This window comes from Diadema setosum, chromosome 1 (genome assembly GCF_964275005.1).
Source record: "Diadema setosum chromosome 1, eeDiaSeto1, whole genome shotgun sequence".
Taxonomy (NCBI): Eukaryota; Metazoa; Echinodermata; class Echinoidea; order Diadematoida; family Diadematidae; genus Diadema; species Diadema setosum.
Window position 1 is genome coordinate 15,823,027 of NC_092685.1, and position 23,850 is coordinate 15,846,876.

A 23,850-nucleotide genomic window follows, 5' to 3' on the forward strand; every position below is an offset into this window, starting at 1 on the left:
TAATCACTTTGCATACACAGCACATAATTTATATACTAAATCAAGTTCATACTCAATGTAAAACCACAAACTTGAAATTATTGCTGTAACATTAGCTTACTGTTGTTTCAAATATCAAACTTGTCAAGAATATTTTTCATTAACAAAAGAAAATGCTTGGCAAGGAATTTGCAAAGAATGCTGCAAGCTACAATTGAACCACACAGGTACACATACAGACAATAAATAGTTGAAACGAATAGCATCAGTATTCTGACATTTAGAAATGCAACCAAATGAGTTATTAATGTACTAAGACTAACAATGATAATAATACTAGGAAGCATTTGCACAATATTTCATGTATTGCCAAAAAAAAAAAAAAAAAAAAAAAATCACAAATAAATCAATACCATTTGAGAGGCACAAGTCTATGGAAAACTGAAGTTGGCCCTACCCATATGTGACAATGCACACAATAATGAAATGTGATTCTTCACATTAGGCATTATATGTTCTATAAGTCATCTCAAAAGAGTGGAACAGGTGTTCATTGACAATCTATCTAAAGAACTTCCACATGATTTAGATAGAATACTCGCCTCAATTCTTTTTTTTTTTAATCAACTCGGGCAAATAATGACTGTAGGCACTATCATAGTGACTATTCAAACAAAACAGAGGTTCAGATTTCATGATAATTAATCAAGCTTTGTAGTACCGGTCAGTCCTTATTAGTTATGAAATAAAATGAGAAGAACAATCAGATTTTGAGGAATGCAACTGCATTTTCACTTTCTCTTGTGTCCAGCTCCATATTGCACAAACTCCATATGTATGGAACACCAGCCCATCTGTGTAACCCCACTTTTTGGAGCTCTTACCCATTCACAACATGGCCTACAGAATATTTCAATAAAGTGCAAGTTCATGAGCGCAAATCAGAATTTGGGTATTAAGCCTCCTACACAAATGAATGTCAATATCATCATTATCATTATCATTATTATTGTTACTATCGTCATCTTCATTACCATTACTATCATCTTCATTATCATAAAGAGTGGAACAGGCTGTGTATTCCATTTCATGCTGATGAAAAACTGAATGTGACAAATTTATGCATAATATGCAGATGGAAATGTTACACGGATCAAGCAAATACAGCGCAGCATCTTACCCAATGATGTGTATCATACATCTTGTTCAAATACATCTCTTATAGATAACCAAATTTGTTCTTTACACATTGCTGCTTCATCCCTACCCCCATAGAGTTTAAATAATCTTACATAAAAATAAGAGTGGGTTCCCCCCCCCCCCCCAATAGAGTTGAAATAATCACACATAAAAATAAGAGCTCCCCCCCCCCCCTCCCTGTGAGGCATAAACCTTTATCATTCATGCTCCTTTCTCCTACAACATGATACCTATGAGTGATTCTGGGAAAACCCACAAGAAGAGAGAACATTAATAGAATCAAGGGGCAATTTACTGAGAGATGATGAGTCTTTTCTGGTGTCTCTATTTGTTTTGCCCCAAAGTATCACAGGAAGAATAAGTCAGATATTCTTACATCCTTCAAAAATTATGTGTCTACTGCACATTTCAGGCATTTAACAAACACAAACATAACAACAATGCAGCAGTCTTCAGTATAAAACAGACACTCAAAGCACTTCTTTTACATCATGACTAGTTACACCAGCACACACATTGTCAACATCTAAGTCACATTACTGGTGTATGCTTCTCCCTTACAATGAGACCAGCATGAAAAATTCAATGCGAGAACTACTAGATAAAAGAATGACATTAGCTCCTGGTGGATGGTTGTAAATTGGAGATGGTCCCCGAACCCAACCGCCATGACCGAAAGGCCAGGTAGTAGGACCACATGTAGGTCCAGAGGAACTTGGGGGAGACGATGACTGAGAGCCAGCTATAGGTGCTATAGAGGGAGTACATGGTGTAGGCCTGCCAGAGGAACCCCAGCACCATGCCCGGTATACATAGCAGCACCCAGACTAGGTGCCTGGTGTCATGCTGCTGCTTTGCGGTGCGGTTCGAGCGGGTGACCGTCCCGTTCGACACGTGGGAGGGCGGTGGGGAGAGTTGGACGGCGCAGAAGAGGAGGAGGGGGTAGAATATTACATGTGCCTGGAAAATATGAAGGAATCAAAAAACAGGAAAGGAATTATGAGCAGCAGAAAAAAATAAGACATGATGAGTTTACTTATCGCCTCACTGTTCTATTTATCATGTATCAAATTTCACTGTCCAAAAGAAGCCTTCCACATAATTACACAATGATTTATTGAAACCAATTGTTAATCATTCTTTTCAAGTAGTTGTCATATGCTCTTGAAATGTTCTTGGTGCCCATCATATGGGCTATATGTTTTGCTTGACATCCAAAGTACCTTTTTTCTCAAACATTCCATGAATTCTATTTAAAAAAACCCATAAAAATTGCACTTTAGAATACATCATACAACTTCAACATAAACTGTAAAAGCCTCTACATTTTACTTCCTTTGTTTCAATTGCCCTTCTTTGGAGTTACTTCATGTTGTACCATTACATTCACAAATATCATGACACATCTGACTCTACAGGACCAAACACTTACAATGACGTCTGAATATAGACTTACCTCTATAATTGTGACACAGAAAGTAAATGTTTCTGTGACAAAGGTACCGTGAACATACATTCCATAGGCAGTGCTTATTCCGATATGATTAGTTAGAAGATGTCCTATACACCATGGACCTTTAAGATAAGGGGAAAAAAAATGATAATTACTGCAAAGATCAAGCATAATTCTTTTACATATAAAACCAACATCAGTCTGACTCATGGACTGACAGATATACTGAGGAAATAAATGCATTTTCATCAGTTTCTAACCAAATTATAGCAAAAATGGAAAAATATTAATTCTAGCTTTCCTGGTGCTGTATGTGCCATTATTTTTTAGCTCACTTTTAAACTCAATGTTAGTTTTAAACCTAAGCTATCATATCATCAGGTTCTGTCACTGACACATAACCTTACATTCAGCATGATGCACGGAAGGCGTCCATTCGAAACAATCAAACACTCCTATCACTGCACAGTAAACTGTAAGACCCATCGTCACACTGGTCCTCCAAGGGTTAAATTCTGACTGTAGCTCTCTCGCATAGGACTGATGTACTCACCAATGAATGGATAGACTAACATGACAACAAAGGAGTAGAAGAAGAGGTCTGTGTGAGACAGACGAATAAGGCCCCTGATGACAATGCTCCTGTAGAAACCTGTGTAAGCAATTCATAAGAAAATCAGGTTAGTGAATCAATGGAATAATTTCTAACATATATGACAATTGTAGGATTAAAAAAGGAATGTTTTTGGAAAGTGCAACCCCAGACAAATCTCTAAAGCACATAATTTAGTGACACATGTCATTTTTACACAAATTCCCTCCTCCTCCCCATCCCCCTCCCCTACACGCACACAAAATGCACATATATCTGGACATGAATAAATAGATAAGTATAAAGGCAATACTTGCACTGGCGTACTTGTTATGTCATTATTATTGCAAAGCAATCAATCATCCTGCCATTCCTGAAATAATTAAATATCCATATTTATGCTTCATTTGTAATTGCTGTCTTTACCAACAATTCTTGTAAAAACATATGTACGCGTATTCGTGCATACATAAACATGGCAATATGCTCTTGATTGACTAATTTTTGAAATCCAGACCGCAATGAGGGCAGTAGTGCGAAAGTGGATACTTCTGTCCGTATTACCTGCAGCAGGCTTGCGTATCTGTGTCCTGCAGATTGTGATTGTGCCAAGCAAGAAGCCAACCAAAAGAATATTCCACAGCTGGAACTGCAAAGAGAAACAGACGACGACATTTGCACATCAAGTATCACTCATTGTTTATGCCTAGGAATTACAGAAATTACAATTAACAACATCAACAACAACCCAGCAACATCATATTACCAGTGCGGACAACTTTCTCTCTAATATGGATGAGTGCTACAAAGGAAAAACAAAACAAACATGACATTTGAAGTGCTTGGAGTGTACAGAATGTATCTCTTGGGAAAAACACTTCACGTCACTTCCCGCCAACTCTCAACTCGAAACGGCTTGCTGATTGTTACAAGACAATGTCATTATTCAACATCACAGCAAGTAAGCCCACAAGTGATGTTGAGTGAAATCACACCCACTCTTTACTACCCCTTACATGCGGTTGCACATGTAGAAGACAAATTAATGTACAACCAGACATTTTTTTGTGCGTGAAACTTTCACGAATTTCACGAGGAGGCAAGATTTGCAAAAGTAAAATGCACACAAAAGTACTTGTCTACATAATACAGTAAATGCCCGTGGCAATTTGCGAATAAAGCAGAATCACTCATGCTACAGGACCAGTGAACATGAAGAAAACCAGAAATAACATAGTAACAGTAATAATCCTACAATAAACCTCCCTTGAGATCAAAGACACAAATCAATTTAACATATAACAAGAAAACAAACTTTGCATGCTTTTATTTTCCAGCTAGTTTCATGTTGCACCAAATCCAAGCCAAATTTTCACCCTACAAATATTTACACTCTAACAGTATCTCAAATCAGAAGAAAAATTCGATCCACACGAGGACTGAGACTGTACATGCTTTCACAGTTTTTCAATTTCCAATCAGAGTGGTCATGCAGCTTCACATGTTTTACTTGCTTCATGTGGTCATCATCAAGAGCAACTAGACTGCATGGGTTTTCAATGGTATTTTGTATTGGTAGTCCCAACTTACCGCTCTGGTAATGTCGATCATGATGATCAGTGCCTGTACAAACCACTGCTGGGGCCTGCTCTCGTCCAGCGAGAAATGCTCCTTGTTCGTACTCCTCCTTCCTCTGGCATCCTGAGAAATGAAAAACAAAATAATAGAAAACATGCACAATATTTGGACACACCAAATCCCTATCCACCATATGCTTCATCAAGTGATCAGATCTTTAGGTTTTGTTTTGTGTTTTGTTTTGTTTTGTTTTTGCTTTCATAAACAGCACTTTTCAAAATGGTGTTCTTGTTTTTACTGGGAATACCACATCCTTCTCGCTAGATGTCCAAGAATTTTGTCACAGCAATTAAAAAAGATCATGTAAGACTCATAAAATTCTAAAATGCTGCATCTGTCTTTTCTGAACGTTTGACAGTATGAAGTGTGGATGTCTTTATGGTTTCATTATTGATGCTTTTTTCTTACTAATCATGTATACAAGACTGTAAAGTAATGAGATCTACATGCAGGAAGACAGGATTTGCTCCAACAGCCTGTCTGTATCACTGCTTACCTCTGCTGTCACTTTAATAGAGTGAAGTCCCTCCGAATATGCATCTGGTTTCCACGGCAACACATGGAGTGGTCCCTCTACATGCTTGGCAACCCCTATCACTGCATCATCAATGCTGATAGTGACAGATTTGATGGGGTCTGGTGAAAAGACTAGAACCCTAAAGAAATGATACAAAAAGAACATAAAAATGTACCTGAGGTATGTAATTCATAACACGTTATGACACTGACAAAGCAAACACACAAACAAACAGTGACTGTTGTCAAAAGATTTGAATGAATGCTGATATACGAACATATCATATTTCCTCAATTCTTTCTTGTTCTGTCATAAAGATTGGGCTAAAAATTCACTGTCATTTGATAACGATATAGAGTCATTTTGCAAGGTAATCACTTGAAATGATGTTTATGACTTGTCATGCCATTACAACATAGTTTTCTCACAACCATCACAGATGATAAACAGCAATGCAGTTGCATGTTTGACATGGAAGTGGTATCTTATACAAGGAGATGCATACAGCTGTAGTCATACTGTACACAAACAAGAATATCAAACATTTAATCATCTCATTACTCCTTATCATCACAGCTGTTCTGAAGCCTAGGAAACAATTGTCCACATTAATCATGTGTCTCCCTCTGAAATTCCAGTAAGACTGAGTCAGAGGGGTAGCTGTAGATGCAAACGGGCTTAAAGTCACATTTCCGATGCAGGTACAGTACATAGGTCAGTATAGCATGATTGGACCAGCACCAAATACCACACCTGATATGGGTTGAGTGGGCCATCTTTTTGAGGGGCTCATGCCTAGGCACCATAAACCGTGCTCTCTTGGGATTGGTGATAAGGATAGCCGGCCACTCATCAAAACGGACGTCAACAAACGACAGCAAGTCATGGTCGAAAGCCATGATTCGATACCTGACAAGAGAGAAACGGTAGTCATGACATAAAATTGCAAGCGACTAATATTTTCAAAGAATGAAACATGACAGCTGGACATCGCACAAGAATTTGCATCATACAATAAACTCACAAAATTTAATCGCTGGTATATAAAATAAATGGGCGCTTGCCCAATCTCTTAACTCTTTGTGCTACATTCACATGATGACCACTTGCCAACTTCACAATACCGTAGTCATATTCTGCTCAAATGCACAACCGCCCACAAACCGATCAATAAATCACAATATGCAACAATACATTGAAAGCGTCACACGTGATTCCATCCCTCACACACATTTGCATAACAGCAAAGCTTGTCATCATCTCTACAATTTGACTGTACTATATTTCTAGCAAAAACACTTCTACAGAAAGTCATATGGCTTTGAAAAACTGAATGTTTTCTAAAAGCGCTCATGAGGTTGTAGTCTCAGAATAACGTGGCACACACTGAGATAACACCATGGCACATATAGAATTGATTTAAGTGTTAACTTTGCTCTCCCAGAGGCTCCTGCCTTTACAATATTTCCCAGCACTGGCAAATCACCATTTATACACCAGGAGTCCACGAGTTTCCTCTAAGAATGTCCACATCAGACAGGATTTGACTCCCAGACCTTCTGTTTCTATTGTCAAGAACGCTATCCACTGCATCCCAGCCCTTCTTTACTACAGCTGTATGTCTTATTCACATATAAGGATGAAAAATAGAAAATCAAAATCAAAACATTGTGGCTCTAGTGCAGGAAAGTTCACTGGCATGTACTGATGTAACAAAATGGCAAAAAAATGAACCTATTAAAATGTCTATTGACAGATTGGCCAGGAAATGTTGTAGAACATTTTATATGAATGCAAAGTTATGACAAGTTTATCGCAGAGAGAACCATGGGTGTACTGGATTACAGTTCATTGTAATAGGTGACATAGATTTCCATGATTTATCTATTTTTTCATTGGTTCAAGACGAAATAAGAGAGAAATATATATTGTATATCAAGGGAAGAATTACCAAACACTATACCAATTTAGTAGTTTGGGCATCTCCACTGCACAATCCTTCTTAGTCCAAGCTATCATATTGTCATTTAAAGTCACAATGATAATAACAACAACATAAGCAAGGTTGTACTGCTACACATACCAATCCAAACAGATTTACATCAATCTTACTGAGTAGATGGTAGACAGAGAAGAAGTTTCTGTTGTTGTTGTTGTTGTCATTGTCTGTGTGTGTGTGTGTGTGTGTGTGTGTGTAATTTTTTTTCTTTTTGCTTACATTCTGTTCTTCTTCCAGTCCTCTATCTCAAGTTCCAGGGATCCAGTCTTCTGTAAAGCCTCCATATGTCTCACAGATCCCCCTAAGCTATGCAGGTGGCCACACAAATAGGTAATGCCGCTCCTAGGAGGCAAAATGCAACAAGATGTCAGCAATACTGTGAGCATTCTCTCCCAATACACACCACACTGTCACAGCAAAAACAACTCTACAGAACAATTTCTGTCTGATCTAAAAGTATCAAAATGATTGCATCAAATATGAAATTTTGTCATTTTCTGTAAGTCTGGCATTACCAATATCATTTTTGATCTAGACAAAGTATATTTACTAATACCGAGATGACTGTGTGGCTAACAACATTGGTAAAGTGCACAAATATGAGAAACATGTGGTTAAGTGAAGTCCTGAAAGGGGAACTCCAGTGCAGTTGAAAGTTAGTCTGAAAAGAAGGAGTATTTTCTCAGCACTCACAATGAAGATTTCATTAAAAAAAAAAAGTCAGATGAAAAATAAGGAAGTTATGACATTTCGAAGTTTTGCTAATTTTTCAGGAAACAGCCCTTGAATAGTCAATAAAAATATGCAAATAGTAAAGTGATGATGTCATCCCCTCATACCTTGCCATATAGTTTGTAAATAAAATTTTGCAGTTTCAAGATTTTCATTCAAACATAATTATGCCCCTATCTCTAACCCTGACATACCTAACTGATCATTAATCTGGAGTTATTAACTGAGGAATAACAATGTAACATTATGTGTTACACTTTAATAACAAAAACATTATGAATTTTAATACTTTTTTTTTGGACAAATATTAATGGAAAATTGTGAGGTGATAACATCATCAGCTCACTCATTTGCATATTCATATCAACTGTATGATAACTGTTCTGATGAAATTAGCAAAGCTTCACAATTTCATAGCTGCCTAATTTTCATCCGATTTTGATTAAATTTGTACTGTTATACTTGTAAGATTTTCTTTCATATCAGACTAACTTATAACTGGACTGGAATGAAGTGCAAACTCCACACCATTTTTACATTGATTTTACAAAATAGCATAAAATCAGATGAACATATTTCTTTACAGGTTTTATCAAAGTCAAATAAAATGAAGGTTAGAGAATTCTGAAATTTACTATCTTTCTCCAAATAGCGCTACCATTGTGATCACGTGTGAAAATGAGTGGAGATATTGATGTCGTTACCTCACAAGTCTCTCACTGGCGAGTACATGAAACTATCATACTAATCATGGTTTGGAATCATCTATTTGTTTGTTTTCTTTGATAGAATAAGAAACAACAACCCTACTTCAGGGTTGAAAAAAAAAAACAACAACTCTAACTCAGGGTTCACAACTAATGCATGGCATTGCTCATGTACTTCACGGCTCAGTAAGCTACATTTGTAATATGGGCTAGTATCATTGCTAATTCTTGACATACAGTGTACACGCTTCAGGGTGAAATATATTGCAAATTTGCACAATGACGTAAGCGGCACATGAAATGAGATAATGGAGTAACTTCACTGAGATAGAGTGTAAAATGATCTATTGGGTATGACATTTGACAATGGGGGACAATCAAGTTACAATACTGGTTGGCAAGGAGATGGGCTAATGTGATTAAGGGGTGCACAAAATTTGATCCTTCTTCCAACTGCCCACTTTAAAGTGGGGCACTGCCAAACACGCTTGATGCAGACGAAGGCGAGTAATTGAAATCAAGGAGACAGGATGGGAAACTGGAGTAGAAAGTCACGATATGACTTACTGCAGACTCCGGCTGAGTCTTTGGTGAGATGTGATAATGGTGGATGTTGGATAATGGCCGAAGAATACCGTGTGGTTGTTTGGACCTTGTGCGGCCTTCGACACATACGAGTCCAGCCTGTCAAGTTCTTCCTGTCAGGTTCATGAAGTGTATAAGAAGATGATATAGTCACATGAAGAGGTTAATAACAACAGAGCAGTAATATGCTACAGTATTTAACTACAACATGCTCATAGGAAACTGCATAAATGGCACTTAATATTCACAAATACCTAGGTACAACAAACTCATGCTGTTGTAAATATTAAAAAAAGGGCCTCATTCTGTCATACTTTAGCCAGCCACATTGACAAAAAAATTTGTTACTGCTGCACATATCATTTATTGTTAGAAGACATTAGTATGTCAATACATTTCAGAGGTTTATTGATTTTTTTAGACATAAATTGTTCCCCCCCCCCCCAACAAAAGAATATATACATGCATGAAATAGACCTGGATATTTGCATTCCCTTTCTTTTCTTGTTTTTTCCGTCAATCTTCCTCCCCCCCCCCCCCCACTCTCTATTTCTCTGTCTTTCTTCCTCTATAATACCCACAGTTCATCTCTGGTCACAGCTGGAGCATTAACTGGCATCCACGCCATTTGTTAGGCTAGAAACAAGAACCTCTCATTCCAATAAATTGTGTCATTTGTCAAGGTGAGTTTATATACCCTGTCTGTAATACATCAACACATCAGTTCTCTAATTTATTTACATTCCATTTTATCTATCTACCAATTCTATCAAAGCAATCCCTCTTCATCTCTTTCCACATTTTTGTCTCTCTTGGAGAGATCCGCTCTACTGGTCCCCCCCCCCCCCCCCCTCCGTCTACCGCTACCGTCTACCCAACTAATACGGCGTAAATACTTTGGACTAATTTGATTTATGTAAACATAGCCCCATCTGTCTTCATATGGTCTCTTCTCTGCACAGAACTATTTACTCTTCCAAATACATTATAATATTCTCTTCCAGAGAAGATGGTCACAAATTATATCATCAGCCTCCCTTTGGGCTGTTGTAAAGTCTTCGAATACTTCTCTGAAACATTACACCAGCTAGCCCATTCTGATATTCCCCGTCTGCTGCAGCAACTGTCATACATTAAAACTTTATGATGGGTAAATGCTGACCTACATTACAACTACTGCATTGAACACAACAAAAGCTATTCTTCTTGGGCCTTCATTTCTCATTTGTGACAAGTTTATGTCTAGCCATCTCATAAAGACATACTCTATCTCCAACTCCCTCTCAGAAGCCATAAATACATACATCCCCCCTTTACACACACCCCAAACACACAAAGTATACACACACAAATACACAAAGACAAAGAGAGAAAGAGAGAGATTTCAACACTTGTGTATGCAAACAATTGATATCAATAGGCATGTATACAGAGTAGACAGCTACTATATCTACAGTTATACATAAAAATGTTTACAAGCACATACACACAGACACCAGAAACAAACACAAACACTCATACTGCAATGCTGTACACTGGCACTGGTCCAATGGTCCCTGACCAGTAAAAATTACCGTCCGACCAGTAACTTTTTCAGGAATGGCCCGGTAGACATATAGGGCAAAACTGGGTATGTTATACCTACACTGGTCCGACATACAGGCCGGACCAGTAGAAAAAATGGGTTAGTGTGCAGCCCTGCATACAGTACATGAAATTCTCTCCAAATAATATACACTGTTGTGCATCTCACACACTTTCACTTTGAACACAGTCTTATTGCCATTGTCACATAACTCTAGAACTGACCAGGGAGGTGGAAGTAAATTTCTTCCACCTCCCTGAACTGACTTTCATTTGTTATCAACAGTCCTACCTCTGGCATGGTTCCAAAGAAATTAAAGGGCCTCTTTGGACCGGGATCCAGGAGGGCGTACACCGAGATAAAGGAGTAGGTACCAAATGATGTTTTGTGTTGGTACATGAATGTTGAATCTCCCAGTTCACCTTGGACAGAGTATTTCCTATAGCAGAGGAAATGGATGCATATGATGGTCAAAGTGTACATCTGAGCACATTTGTAGGTTGAATGATTTCATCTTTTTGTTTTCCCTGTGACTGTTTTTGCTGATTCAATGCTCAAAATTAGTCATAAGATTTCAATTGCATCTTTAGAAATACCTCACTTACATCATCTTACCCATGTAATGTCACAGAATACACTTCTTAAAAATGCAAAAACAAGATGAAATGTAACAATGTCAGAATTTTGAGTTTGCTTAAATAACTCAAAATTTGAAGCATAGTTTGAAATTTAAAATTAAAGTTTGAAATATTACCTCATCTCTGTCCAACATCATAATCTAAGAATTTCTTGAAATTCATTTTTGTAAAGGTTTTCATAATATACTTTGATAAGACCAAGATATACAATGTATGTCTTGAACTTGATAGTGTTCAAATGCAGATCTTTTGCACACTTGGCAACACATTTAAACTTAAATGGTGGTCTCCTTGAACTTGTGTATAGCTGGTTGGCAAATTTCTCATCATTTCTGTGGTAGATTTTAGGAAATAAAGCAAAACAAAGTCTAGATGACAAAAGGATGCTGAGAGTCTGCAGGATATACATGCACAAAAACCAGGAAATCAATGTGCAGGGATTTTCAAAGGTACTTGCTTCAGTGACCGGTCAAATGTGGTGGAAAAAAAAAAACCACAACAAAAATGCAGAACATGATGGTGGAGAGACACAAGGATTGTAATAGCAACATCCAGTGTGCAGAGACAAAAGGGGGAAAAAACATGGTTTCAGAGCCTTAAAAGCCATGACTGATAGATTTCACTACTTTGAAAACTTAACTGATTTATTATCATGACTAATATATGGTATCAATGCCCTGAATGTGATTTCTTCCTGTAAACACGATGACACTTGCACACTATTCACATGGACCCTGGGTATAAATTACAACATATTCTAGTTTATGCTCTTTGTACCTGTGCTTATTATGGCAACTAGCATTGTCTGAGGACTGTCATTTTTGACAATTTAATCACCATATTAAACCAGTCTTTACCGATTTACATGTGATCATAAATCATGCCGTTTATGATCATGTAATATATTACTGCGACATGAAATATAACTCACCTGTAATAATTTGTCTCATGTTTCAGATGTGGGATATCAAATGCATCTGGGGAAAAAACGAACAAATCAGAAAAATAACTGTGGTGTCATAAGCTATATGAAGTCATGTAAATGTACATAAAGGGTACATTCATACATAATTATGGACACTATTTTTTCTTGCCACTCTTTTTTGACCAAATTGTTTCAAATGTTTGCCTTTGGTCTATAGAATACATTGAAACTCATGCTGGGTAAATCACACACACACACACACAAAAAGGTCTCACAATGTGCACATGATACAGATAACTTCCCCCTCGCCGAAATAATATGTAAAGTTTGTTAAACAAAAAAGTAATAACAATAATCCTCATAGCACAAAAGCTGTATTAATTGGTGATTGAAGAGTTATCCATTTCTTTCTTTTTCTGTTTTGCTAGTTAATGAAATTTAGGTATAACAAGGAAAAGTAGAAATTACGCGGTGCGTAATATATGTCCCCGCCGGAAGTAGCATTTAGTAGCAAAATGTACAATATAGGTAAAAAGATCAAGGTCAAAGGTCAAAGAAGTCAAAGGTCAAAATTCTATGTAGAAGTTTTGAAGCCCTCACCTAGTGCCATCACATAAAGCAAACGGAATCGAAATCGGGTTAGAAATGGCGAAGGAGTAGCATTTTGTAGCCAATGTACAATATAGGTAAAAAATCAAGGTCAAAGGTCAAAGAAGTCAAAGGACAAAATTCTGCGTAAAAGTTTTGAAGCCCTCACCTAGTGCCATCACATAAAGCAAACAGAATCGAAATCGGGTTAGAAATGGCGAAGGAGTAGCATTTAATAGCAAAATGTACAATACAGGTCAAAAATCAAGGTCAGAGGTCAAAGAAGTCAAAGGTCAAAATTCTGTGTAGAAGTTTTGAAGCCCTCACCAAGTGCCATCACTTAAAGCAAACAGAATTGAAATCGGGTTACAAATGGCGAAGGAGTAGCATTTTGTAGCAAAATGTACAATTTAGGTCAAAAATCAAGGTCAAAGGTCAAAGAAGTCAAAGGTCAAAATTCTGTGTAGAAGTTTTGAAGCCCTCACCTAGTGCCATCATATAAAGCAAACGGAATCGAAATCGGGTTAGAAATGGCGAAGGGGTAGCATTTTGTAGCCAATGTACAATATAGGCAAAAAATCAAGGTCAAAGGTCAAAGAAGTCAAAGGTCAAAATTCTGTGTAGAAGTTTTGAAGCCCTCACCTAGTGCCATCATATAAAGCAAACGGAATCAAAATCGGGTTAGAAATGGCGAAGGAGTAGCATTTTGAAGCAAAATGTACAATATAGGTCAAAGGTCAAGGTCAAAGGTCACAACTGAAATTCTTTATAGAAGTTTCAAAGCTCCCATGTAGTGCTATCATATAAAGCAAACAGAATCAAAATCGGGTTAGAAATGGCGAAGGAGTAGCATTTTGAACATTTTGATCACACACGGACGCACGGACGCACGGACGGACACACGGACGCACGGACGGACACACGGACACACACACATACGGAGCCCGTTTCATAGTCCCCTGCTCGAACTCGTTCGGCGGGGACAATAAAACAAGAAGTGAAATCAGAAGAACTTTGAATGCAACAGCTCACTTTTCAGTCTATGTTGCTGCTATGATTCCACTTTAGACCACTGATACACGTACTGTATGCATTAACCCGATGAGGACAAGTCCCGAGTATACTCGGGCAGGGATCTACGGAAATGCGTGTTGTAGCAAAATTAGTCCGTCCTCAACAGGTTAAAGGTACTAGCCCACATTTGCAAACCCACGAAAATCAAAACTGCATAAAACAGGTCCAATATGACTTCAAGTACAAGTTATAACAGTAACATACCTCACCTGTCGCTCTTTGTCTATACCATTCGATAAAAGAGAGAAAATCATCGTTTTAAAATCAATTTTCAAACCGGGTCAACCCGACCCAAAATCGAATTACGAGCGCGGGCTATAGCTACGTACATTGTACATGTAACACGTACGTGGACCAGAGCTAGCGAGCGTTATACGCATGCATATGGATTAGGGTGCATTTTCATTTATTTTTATGAAAGTAATGGACTAATTGGAACGAAATTTTGCACAGGTGTTACTGCAATCATACCCAAACTCCATGCTAACTATGAGACCAATTGCTGCAGGTTTACAAATGTGGGCTAATACCTTTAATAGAATGACAACATGAACACAGGGAAAGAGATTTGTGTGTGTATGTGTACAGGTACACTGAAACAGAATCCTTTATCACGAACAGAAAGAATCAATAGATGGTTGTATAAAAAATATGATTCTGCAGATTATGCTAAGCCTTGAACATAATAGTCCTTTGAGTCCATGAGAAAATATTTTGAAGAACTCAAATTTATGTATGTAAGTACAAACATATTATGTGTCAAATGTTAGGCAACAAGTGAAAACCAAAGTTTCTTCTCTAATCGATGACTTATTGTACATTGCTCAGTGTAAAATCTACTTTGGCAGCATATAGAAAATACATCCATTACTTATGCAGTGTACTTAAATTTAGGTCATGGAAAACAATGAAGCAATCACAGATTGGGATTAGATGGTACACCTACAAAGTAGGTAGAATATCATAGGACAGATATCAATGCTGACTGTTATACATTCCGTTGTATAAAGGAGTTAAAAACAACATGAATACTTGCACTATCACTACTACTAATAGTAATACTTGATACTATCAGTAATCTAACAATAATAACAAAAGCAATAACCAGCACACGAGCTCTCCAATGACCAAAAACTATTCATATGAATATGATATTATGTATTGTTGGTGTTGTTGTTTTAAAGAGAAAAAGAAGAAAGAGAGAGATAGAGAGAGAAAATGTATTGTTTGATGTTTTTAATGTCTCTTGATGGGCAATTTGTAGGTTCACATAAAGTACATGTGTCATAGCCAAATGCAAACAACATTTCACTGGCTAAATCTAATAGGGAGTATGCAGTAAATTATCATTGTTGGATGTAGGCTTTCAGTGTGGCCAACCTACACATATGTACTGCCCAAGATATTACACTCACATCCTGTCCAAGTGTGTTAAAGGATAACTCTTCCCACATAGAGATTTTTCCCCATTCAAATAATGAAATGGAACAATGCAACAGCCAACATTGAGAGATAACAAGCGCTATACTGACCAGGGGTCGCACTTAACTTTTTTTTTAACTAGCCAGGCGGACTACTTAGAATCAATTTTGACACTGAAGCAATATTTTGGCTAGCCAGACGGACTAGTTACTTCAGAATTTTGTGATTTTTAGCTAGTCCGACATGATTTTGGGTGGCCAATGGCCAGCGGACCATCGCCAATTTCGAACCCTGCTGACCAGCAAGTCACAGAGCTACATAAATGGTCTAAAAGAAAAGCGTTTACAATAACATCTCAATGATATCTCAAAGAGCTTTAGTCATATTGATTTTTTTTTATAACTTCAAGGTGAATGTAAGTAATTTTACATCCTCTTTTGTATAATCATTTCCAGGATCAATCAAGGATATCACATTTGTACTGTATACATTCTATAGCAGACAATGATGTCTGTAAAAATAAAAGAACAATAAACACTCCAATTCTAGGACTTAATGTGAGGACACAAATAGGACACAAGTGATAATCGCCCCTCCCCCCACCAAAAAAAAAAAAAAGAAAGAAAAAAAAAAGAGACCCAGTACCAAAGAGGTTCTATATGTAATAGAGCGCGCGCTCGCATACATTGTAGAAGCGGGGCCAATTGAACGACCCGCCACCATTAGCAACTCCTAGAAGCCTGAACCCGGAAGTGCCTATAGTAATACACGTAAAGTACAGCTTCGGAGGTGGGGTTGGGTTGGAAAAATCATTCTAATTTTAAGGAAAATCAATATTTGTCCATATGCCTCCCGATTTTATAAGAGAGATACATTCTCAACACAGTATACATGTTTTGATGAAAAAAGGACTTGCTCTAATGTGTCAAATATGTGCAAAATTGCCAAACAGGCATTCATGTATTCATACTACATAATAAAGATTGCAGAAAGGTACAGTTGTGTGTGTTTGGTATGGGAGTACTGATTTGACATAATGTCACTTAGAAACATCAAACACACATACAACACATACAACACACACTCCCACACACACCCACAACAAACACACACATACGCATTGTGTGTGTGTGTGTGTGTGTGTGTTGAAATTGAAAAACAAAAAAGTGTTTGTGTGTGTTGTGTGTGTGTGTGTGTTGGAATTTGAAATAAAAAAAAAGTGGTTTGGTGTGTACGTGTATGTGCGTATGTGTGTGTTTGTTGTGAGTGTGTGTATTTGTTATGGGTGTGTGTGGGAAGTGTGTGTTGTATGTGCGTCTGATGTTTCTAAGTGACATATATTATGTGAAATCAGTACTCCCATACCAAAGAGTATACACTGTACCTTTCTGCAATCTTTATAATTAGTAGTATGAATGCATGAATGCCTGTTTGGCAATTTTGGCTTCATGTTAAGGCACATATTTGACGTATTAGAGCAAGTCCTTTTTTCATCAAAACATGTATACTGTTATGAGAATGTATCTCTCTTATAAAATCCGGAGGCATATGGACAAATATTTATTTTCCTTGAAATTAGAATTATTTTTCCAACCCAACCCCATCTTCGAAGCTGTACTTTACGTGTATTACTATAGGCACTTCGGGGTTCAGGCTTCTGGTAGTCGACCTCTTTCGTGCGCGTGCGCCACTGTTCAATTGGCCCCGTTTTCATTTGTACGCACTGTATGGTGAGCGCTTACTCTATTACAGAACCTCTTTGCCCAGTACCCAGTACCACAGTGGGTTTCATTGTCCAACACTCACCCCAGTATCCTAAGTTTACCTTTTACACATTCTTGCAGACTATCACCTAAGAGGAACACATCAAACTTGAGGAGCCTTGGGGAACCTCCTGTCCCTCCTGTCCCAGCAGAGTTGGGAGCCAACCCTGGATCTGCCATTCAAGCTTTAAATCACACTCTCTAATGTACTTACTCAGAGCATTTCTTGCTTTATAGAAGAAGGTTTTTTTGAAGATTCTCTAGCTTGGGGGATCCCAGGGGGACATGTTGCCTATTAGTTCAATCATATTCTATCACCCTGGCCAGGATCCATCATGAACATACTTCGATCTATGCATGTACACCTGAGTGTACAGTCACTAATGTACTTATTCACAGCATTAACTTATCTCTATCACATCTGGTTCCAGAGAAGAAGATTTTCAAAGATTTCTCAATTTCAGGGCTATGGGGCCCTCCGGGGGTAGGGGGCATTGGGCCCACTTGAAGAAACTGAGATCCTATCACCCTAGGGATGCTACCTGCCAAGTTTGGTGAAAATCCATCAAAAGGTTTTCAAGAAGAAGCTGAAAATGTAAACAGTTTATGCATGGTCCACAACAAACAACCCATGACGGAATATGAATGATCACAATGAAAGGTAGCTCAATTTAGCCTTTGGCTCAGGTATGAAGCTGAAACTGATGATTCAAACTTTGAGTCACCCATTTGGGTGTAATGTTTGATGACTATTTTCTTCTCTTCATAAGATTAATTCTCCAAACATTTTCACTAATCAGTCACAATCAAGCTGTTGTTCTCAGTCACATTCATGTGACCATGTTCAATAAAGTGCGAAATGGAATGCTAGGTACCCTCCAGATCCCCCCCCCCCCCCACCCCACGCACACACCTGTGCTTTCTTCCACTGTGAGAGTCTTGAGAGATGGCAGAAAAAGTAAATCTGCACAGATCTCACACGCATGACACAAAATATGTTTCTCTTTGTTGGCCTGGCCTGCTCCCTCATCTGCATGATTGGATAAGACACTCTGGCGAGATTCCCTCATCCCCCTTTAGATACACTTGATGCCAACTGTGAAATGGCCTGATCAATTTCACTCTGCTGGAGCAGAATCGAGGTCTCTCGGTAACCAGCATATATACCATTTGTATATATATACGCATGCTTGGGTCTGGAATTATGCATGACTGTGAAAAAGACGTCACGGCCAAACCCTGGGGAAGGGAGCATGCTCCTTATATCAATCCACTCATGTCCAAACATACACATCCATACAATGTGTATGTATATCATGGTATGCCTGTAGTATTCCTACCAATGCACGAGACGGCTCGTGCAATGTGTGAACAACCAGAGGACAGAGAAAGAGGTATACAGCACTTAACAGAACTAGACCTCTCTTCCACCTCCTCTCCGCCTCTATCCCTGACCCTATCCCCCCCCCCCCCCCAAGAAAAAGACAAAATGATGATGATCATGTTTTAACAAAATGTGCAATAAAGGCCAATATAATGGACACATAATTTGAGAGCACAAATTTACTTAATTAATTTAGATAAATGGCTGTGGCTATAATTTGTTTACCCATAGCTAAGAAATATCTTTTATTACTCCTTTTTTTTTTTTGAGAGCAGCGCACAAGTGCAGCTTTTTTCTTCTCCTGCTCTATCATTCTCCTTTTTTTCTTCTTTTATAATTTGCATTAATATTCCTCTAAAAAAGAATAAAAAAAGAAAATGTAATTTGTCAATGCTGGCTGACATTCCTGCAATACAACAGCAAGAATCATACATATGTCACATCCTGAGAGATATAAAATGTACAATCTGTAATAAAGTCATAGAGAAAGAGAAGGAGGGGAGAGAGAAGAGAGAGAGAGAGATGGGAAGTGAGAGACTGACAGAAGGTGGAACCAAGGAAGTATGAACATACAAACAAGGTAAGGTGACAGAGACAAATTATTCAAAAAGAGACAGACAGTTAGGCACATTCTTCTGAGAAACATAGAAATCTTTATTACAGGCTATCCACCACATTTTGGTCTAATACTTCGATTGATTTTGCTCAGAGCTGCATTCTTGGTCAAGAGGTATAAAGGTGTAACCATACAAGTTTCTGTTACATGTATATGATCTAAATTTTGCGTTGGTGTTTGTTGATGCTAATCAATAACATATTATTGTTTTAAATTTCTGTATTGTCCAATTAATAAACATAATGAAATTACATAAAGAGAGACAAAATATGCATACTGGATATGAATTCCAAAAAGATGTGTCAACATTACGAAAAGAAGAGAGGAAGACGAGCAAAATAAAGTTGAGAATTGAAGTTAGCTGTGTGAATTGAGGTCACATACTTAAGAAGTAAACAGTAATATCTCAATGACCCTTTATACAACCCTGTAGTTCAAGAGAAATGTCAACACTTCAAAGTTTCCCTGTACAAACACCTTTTGCTCTCCATCCCCTATGATATTTGTCAAACTTGTGCTGACTGCACAGCGAAGAGAATACTTGTGGTAATATTGCATGTACACCAAAATGTTTCATAGAGGTACAATTCTTGAAAAAAAAAAGGCAGCCTATAATGCCTGAAAACATTCTGCAGATACCATTTGTCGTTGTTATTATCGTTTATCTAATCAGCAAGATGAACAGTGCTTGTGAGGTGCAACCCTGATATCTATGTGTTCAAGTGCATTTATCAACTCACTTCTGGTGCAGAATTAAGGTTTCCAAACAACTTTAAAGATAATAAAAAGTTTTGGTACCTCAAAAATTTCCTTGTCTTAGTTTGTGTTTCAGGTTAAAGTACCTTTCATATAACTAACACTGTGAGACTTACTCGCCCCAAAGTGCTCTCATGTCTTAGTAATCATGCAATTAACTGCGACCAGCAGTCCCATACGCATAGCGTAATCGGGCTTTGCATTGTAGCATTCAGGATCATGACAGATTTAGTATCGCGGGATAAATGTTAACTTAAAATCCCAAAAATTCTTCAATTAGAAGACTTACCAATTAAGGTGAAGTATTGAAAACAGGCTTCGGGCAACGTTTGGTTCTGCCTATAGTCCCTTTCTGTTCGAATTGATGACTGAATGTGACTCGGCCGAGAGGACCTTGGGAGAGCTACATACACCATGTACACTGAATACTACAGCCAGTGCATGCGAACACATCACATGCGCACAAATTTCAAATCCCATATCAACGGATAAGATGTTTGTGTGCGCATGCGCTGGCCGTAGTAGTCAGTGTATGCATCGGTCCATGGTGTATGTAGCTCTCCCAAGGTCCTCTCAACCAACATTCAGTCATCAATTCGAAAAGAAAGGGACTATTGGCAGAACCAAACGTTGTTCGAAGCCTGTTTTCAATACTTCAACTTAATTGGTAAGTCTTCATATCGAAGAAATTTTGGGATTTTTAATTGACATTTACCCGCGATACTAATTCTGTCATGATCCTATGCGTATGGGGCTGCTGGTCGCAGTTAGCTATGCGTACAATGGGCTGCACGCTGCTGGTCGCAGTCAGTGGTTTCGTACAATATTTATCGACGCTGTACGGCGACGGCTCTGGTACGAAACCATTATTGCATAATTACTAAGACATGAGAGCACTTTGGGGCGAGTAATTCTCACAGACAACGTACTTTAACGTAATACACAAACCAAGACAAGGAAATTCAGGGAAACTTTTGAGGTACCAAAACTTTTTATTATCTTTAAGGGAGTTTTGGGCAGTTGATAAACGCAAGGCTGTTATGATTATAGGGTTAGAAGCATACTTCTGAAACACACAAACATGAAAAGTGCCATCGCAAACACATTTGAGCCACAAATGCTTTTCTGTACACTACAGTTGATAAACGTTAACTTTTTTTGAAATGCATTTATAGCTCATACCTAGCCACGCCAACCACTGCCAACTACACACCTCCACTCCTCGGGTCAAACTGCGTAATGGAGCTGCGCAGTGACAAGGTCTCCTTGTCGACTCACAACAGAGTTGAAAAATGCAATAACTCGAGAAACATAATCCAAAAGGTGTTTGCAAAGACGTTTTGGTACTGGGTATTGAAACACGCTTCAAACATGGGAAAGTTGATAAACGCAGTGTTAACTATTATTGTTCATCTAATCAGGAGCAAGATTGGACAGTGCTTATAAGGATAATCCGTCAACCCCGATCATCTGTCTATGTCCTGGATGATAAATGTGACCAGTTCCACAGTCACACCATGTCAGCCCTCCCACAACGATAGAAATAGGTACGAGAATTAAAGGGAAGATAAACCCCAAAAGCAATGTGGATTGAGTGAAAGCAGCAACATTAGTAGAACACATCAGTGAAAGTTTGAAGAAAATCGGACAATCGATGCAAAAGTTATGAATTTTTAAAGTTTTGGTGTTGGAACCGCTGGACGAGGAGACTACTAGAGGTTATGACGTATGAGTGGACAACAATACCAAGAAAATATAAAGAAAATTCTACAAAAATCCATTTTTCATGAAAATTACAAATTCCATCAACTTGATATTGACATATGTTAGGGGTAGCAATTATTCCCCCTGCTTTCTGAAAGAGGTTGGTCCATTGCTCTTTCATAATTCTAGAAAAGTGAATTTTTGTTGAATTTCCTTTATATTTTCTTTGTATTGTTGTCCACTCATACGTCATATCCTCTAGTAGTCTCCTCATCCAGCGGTTTCAACACCAAAACTTTAAAAATTCATAACTTTTGCATCGATTGTCCGATTTTCCGCAAACTTTAACTGATGTGTTCTACTAATGTTGCTGCTTTCACTCAATCCACATTGCTATTTGGGTTTACCTTCCCTTTAATCTTCCACGATGCAATCTTGCTAATTAATGGACCTGTGGCATCTCTCCTTCAGCAGTACCCTATAACATGATGGTTTCAGTTTTAAACAAATTAATGTGAAACTAAAAGCAAACAAGTGATTGATTGGGGATGTACGTCCACTTACCATGATTGCCTCTGACATCAATCCACACAGTCTTCTCCGGCACATGAGCGTGCTTGATAGCATTCTGATAAGTCTGCCACTCAATTTCAAACTGCGTCGATCCGATGTTATCATAAGTCTTCGCGTCAGTCAGATCACCTACAAGAATTGAGGAGTAGAGGAATCAGATCATCAGTTCTCAGTTTTAGGTGTGTTGTTAAATTGACAACTCTGTTTAAACACGGAACGTGATCAAGTTTAGAAATCATTATTTCACATGTCAGAGCCTTTGCCATTTTTCAATTTGCCAAGAAAATGAATGGGCACAAAACAACTATGATTCAAATGTTGCGAAGGAGACATCATCATTCACTGAAATAAATGATACCTTATACATAACAAAAATGATGGGATAGTATAGCAATAAACAAGCAAAAACTAGAAATGTCGCTATGGCGACTGGTATGCCTCCGCCATAATGCATGGTTCTCCTAATAATGCAATGTCTTGGCAATGTGTGATGATAGTTTCGCATAACTAGCAAAAATATCAAAATGACAGGCTTGTCACAAATGTGTTGAATGTTCACTTTCCTTGAACTAGGTATAATTGGATGAATGGCTACATTGTTTAAGAGTGCAGGTATTTGGGGATTTGAGGATTTTTACTTAACTTTTGACCTTGTAATAAGTTTATGCATTGAGTAATTTTCAAAGTATGGAGAAAAAAGTGTAATTTCAGTATCAAATAGTAAAATTTTACCATTTTAACCTGGCTTTTGTCCCTTGACCTTTGACCCTAAAATTCCCAAGAGAATCACTGTCAGGTAGAACATTCATAGATAATCACTAAGTTTCATGATGATACCTTGAGTTACTTTCGAGATATGGTGGAAGAAGTGAAATTTAGCACTTTCACTTGACCTTTGACCTTTTGGCAAGAAACTTCCAAGAGAATCTCGATTAGGTAAGACATCTGTTTCAAGAAAAATCCTGTAGGCATTGCATAAATAAGAGGGAAATATTGACATTTTAAGGAGTTGACGTTGACCTTTGACCCCTGACCTTTGACCCATGACACCAAATTTCCTACATAATCACTGCCAGTCAGTACACACATATGTACTAAGTTCCATGAAGATAACTTGAACCAGTTGCGAGATATGGAGAAACAAAGTGAAATTTTATTATTTTCACTTGACGTTTGACTTTTGACCTTTAACCTCATGACCCAAAACTCTCTCTGAAGAATCCTCATTTAGCAATACATATATACACTAAGTTTCAGGAAAATACCTTCAGGCATTGCATAGATATGGGGGAAATAGTGAAATTTTGAGTATTTGACCTTGACCTTTTGACCTTTGACCTTGAGCATGTGCACCCAAAAGTTACCGGCACAACTTCGCCCACTCATACATATACATGGTAAGTTTCATTAGGATACCTCA

General features: G+C 37.9%; 1 protein-coding gene across 1 annotated transcript in view; it reads right to left on the reverse strand.

Moving 5' to 3' along the window:
- Window positions 1-1,383: 1,383 nt before the first annotated feature.
- Window positions 1,384-23,850, reverse strand: part of LOC140227501 (transmembrane protein 62-like) — a 48,640-nt gene continuing 26,173 nt past the window's right edge. Inside the window, exons 4-15 of the mRNA XM_072307904.1 lie at window positions 22,422-22,559; window positions 12,557-12,602; window positions 11,279-11,426; window positions 9,385-9,515; window positions 7,598-7,720; window positions 6,133-6,288; window positions 5,359-5,518; window positions 4,815-4,925; window positions 3,789-3,873; window positions 3,186-3,284; window positions 2,636-2,754; window positions 1,384-2,139 (exon numbers count right to left, since the gene is read on the reverse strand). Of these exons, the coding sequence (XP_072164005.1) occupies window positions 1,795-2,139; window positions 2,636-2,754; window positions 3,186-3,284; window positions 3,789-3,873; window positions 4,815-4,925; window positions 5,359-5,518; window positions 6,133-6,288; window positions 7,598-7,720; window positions 9,385-9,515; window positions 11,279-11,426; window positions 12,557-12,602; window positions 22,422-22,559 (1,661 nt within the window). The 3' untranslated portion in view covers window positions 1,384-1,794. The remainder of the gene's footprint in view (window positions 2,140-2,635; window positions 2,755-3,185; window positions 3,285-3,788; window positions 3,874-4,814; window positions 4,926-5,358; window positions 5,519-6,132; window positions 6,289-7,597; window positions 7,721-9,384; window positions 9,516-11,278; window positions 11,427-12,556; window positions 12,603-22,421; window positions 22,560-23,850) is intronic.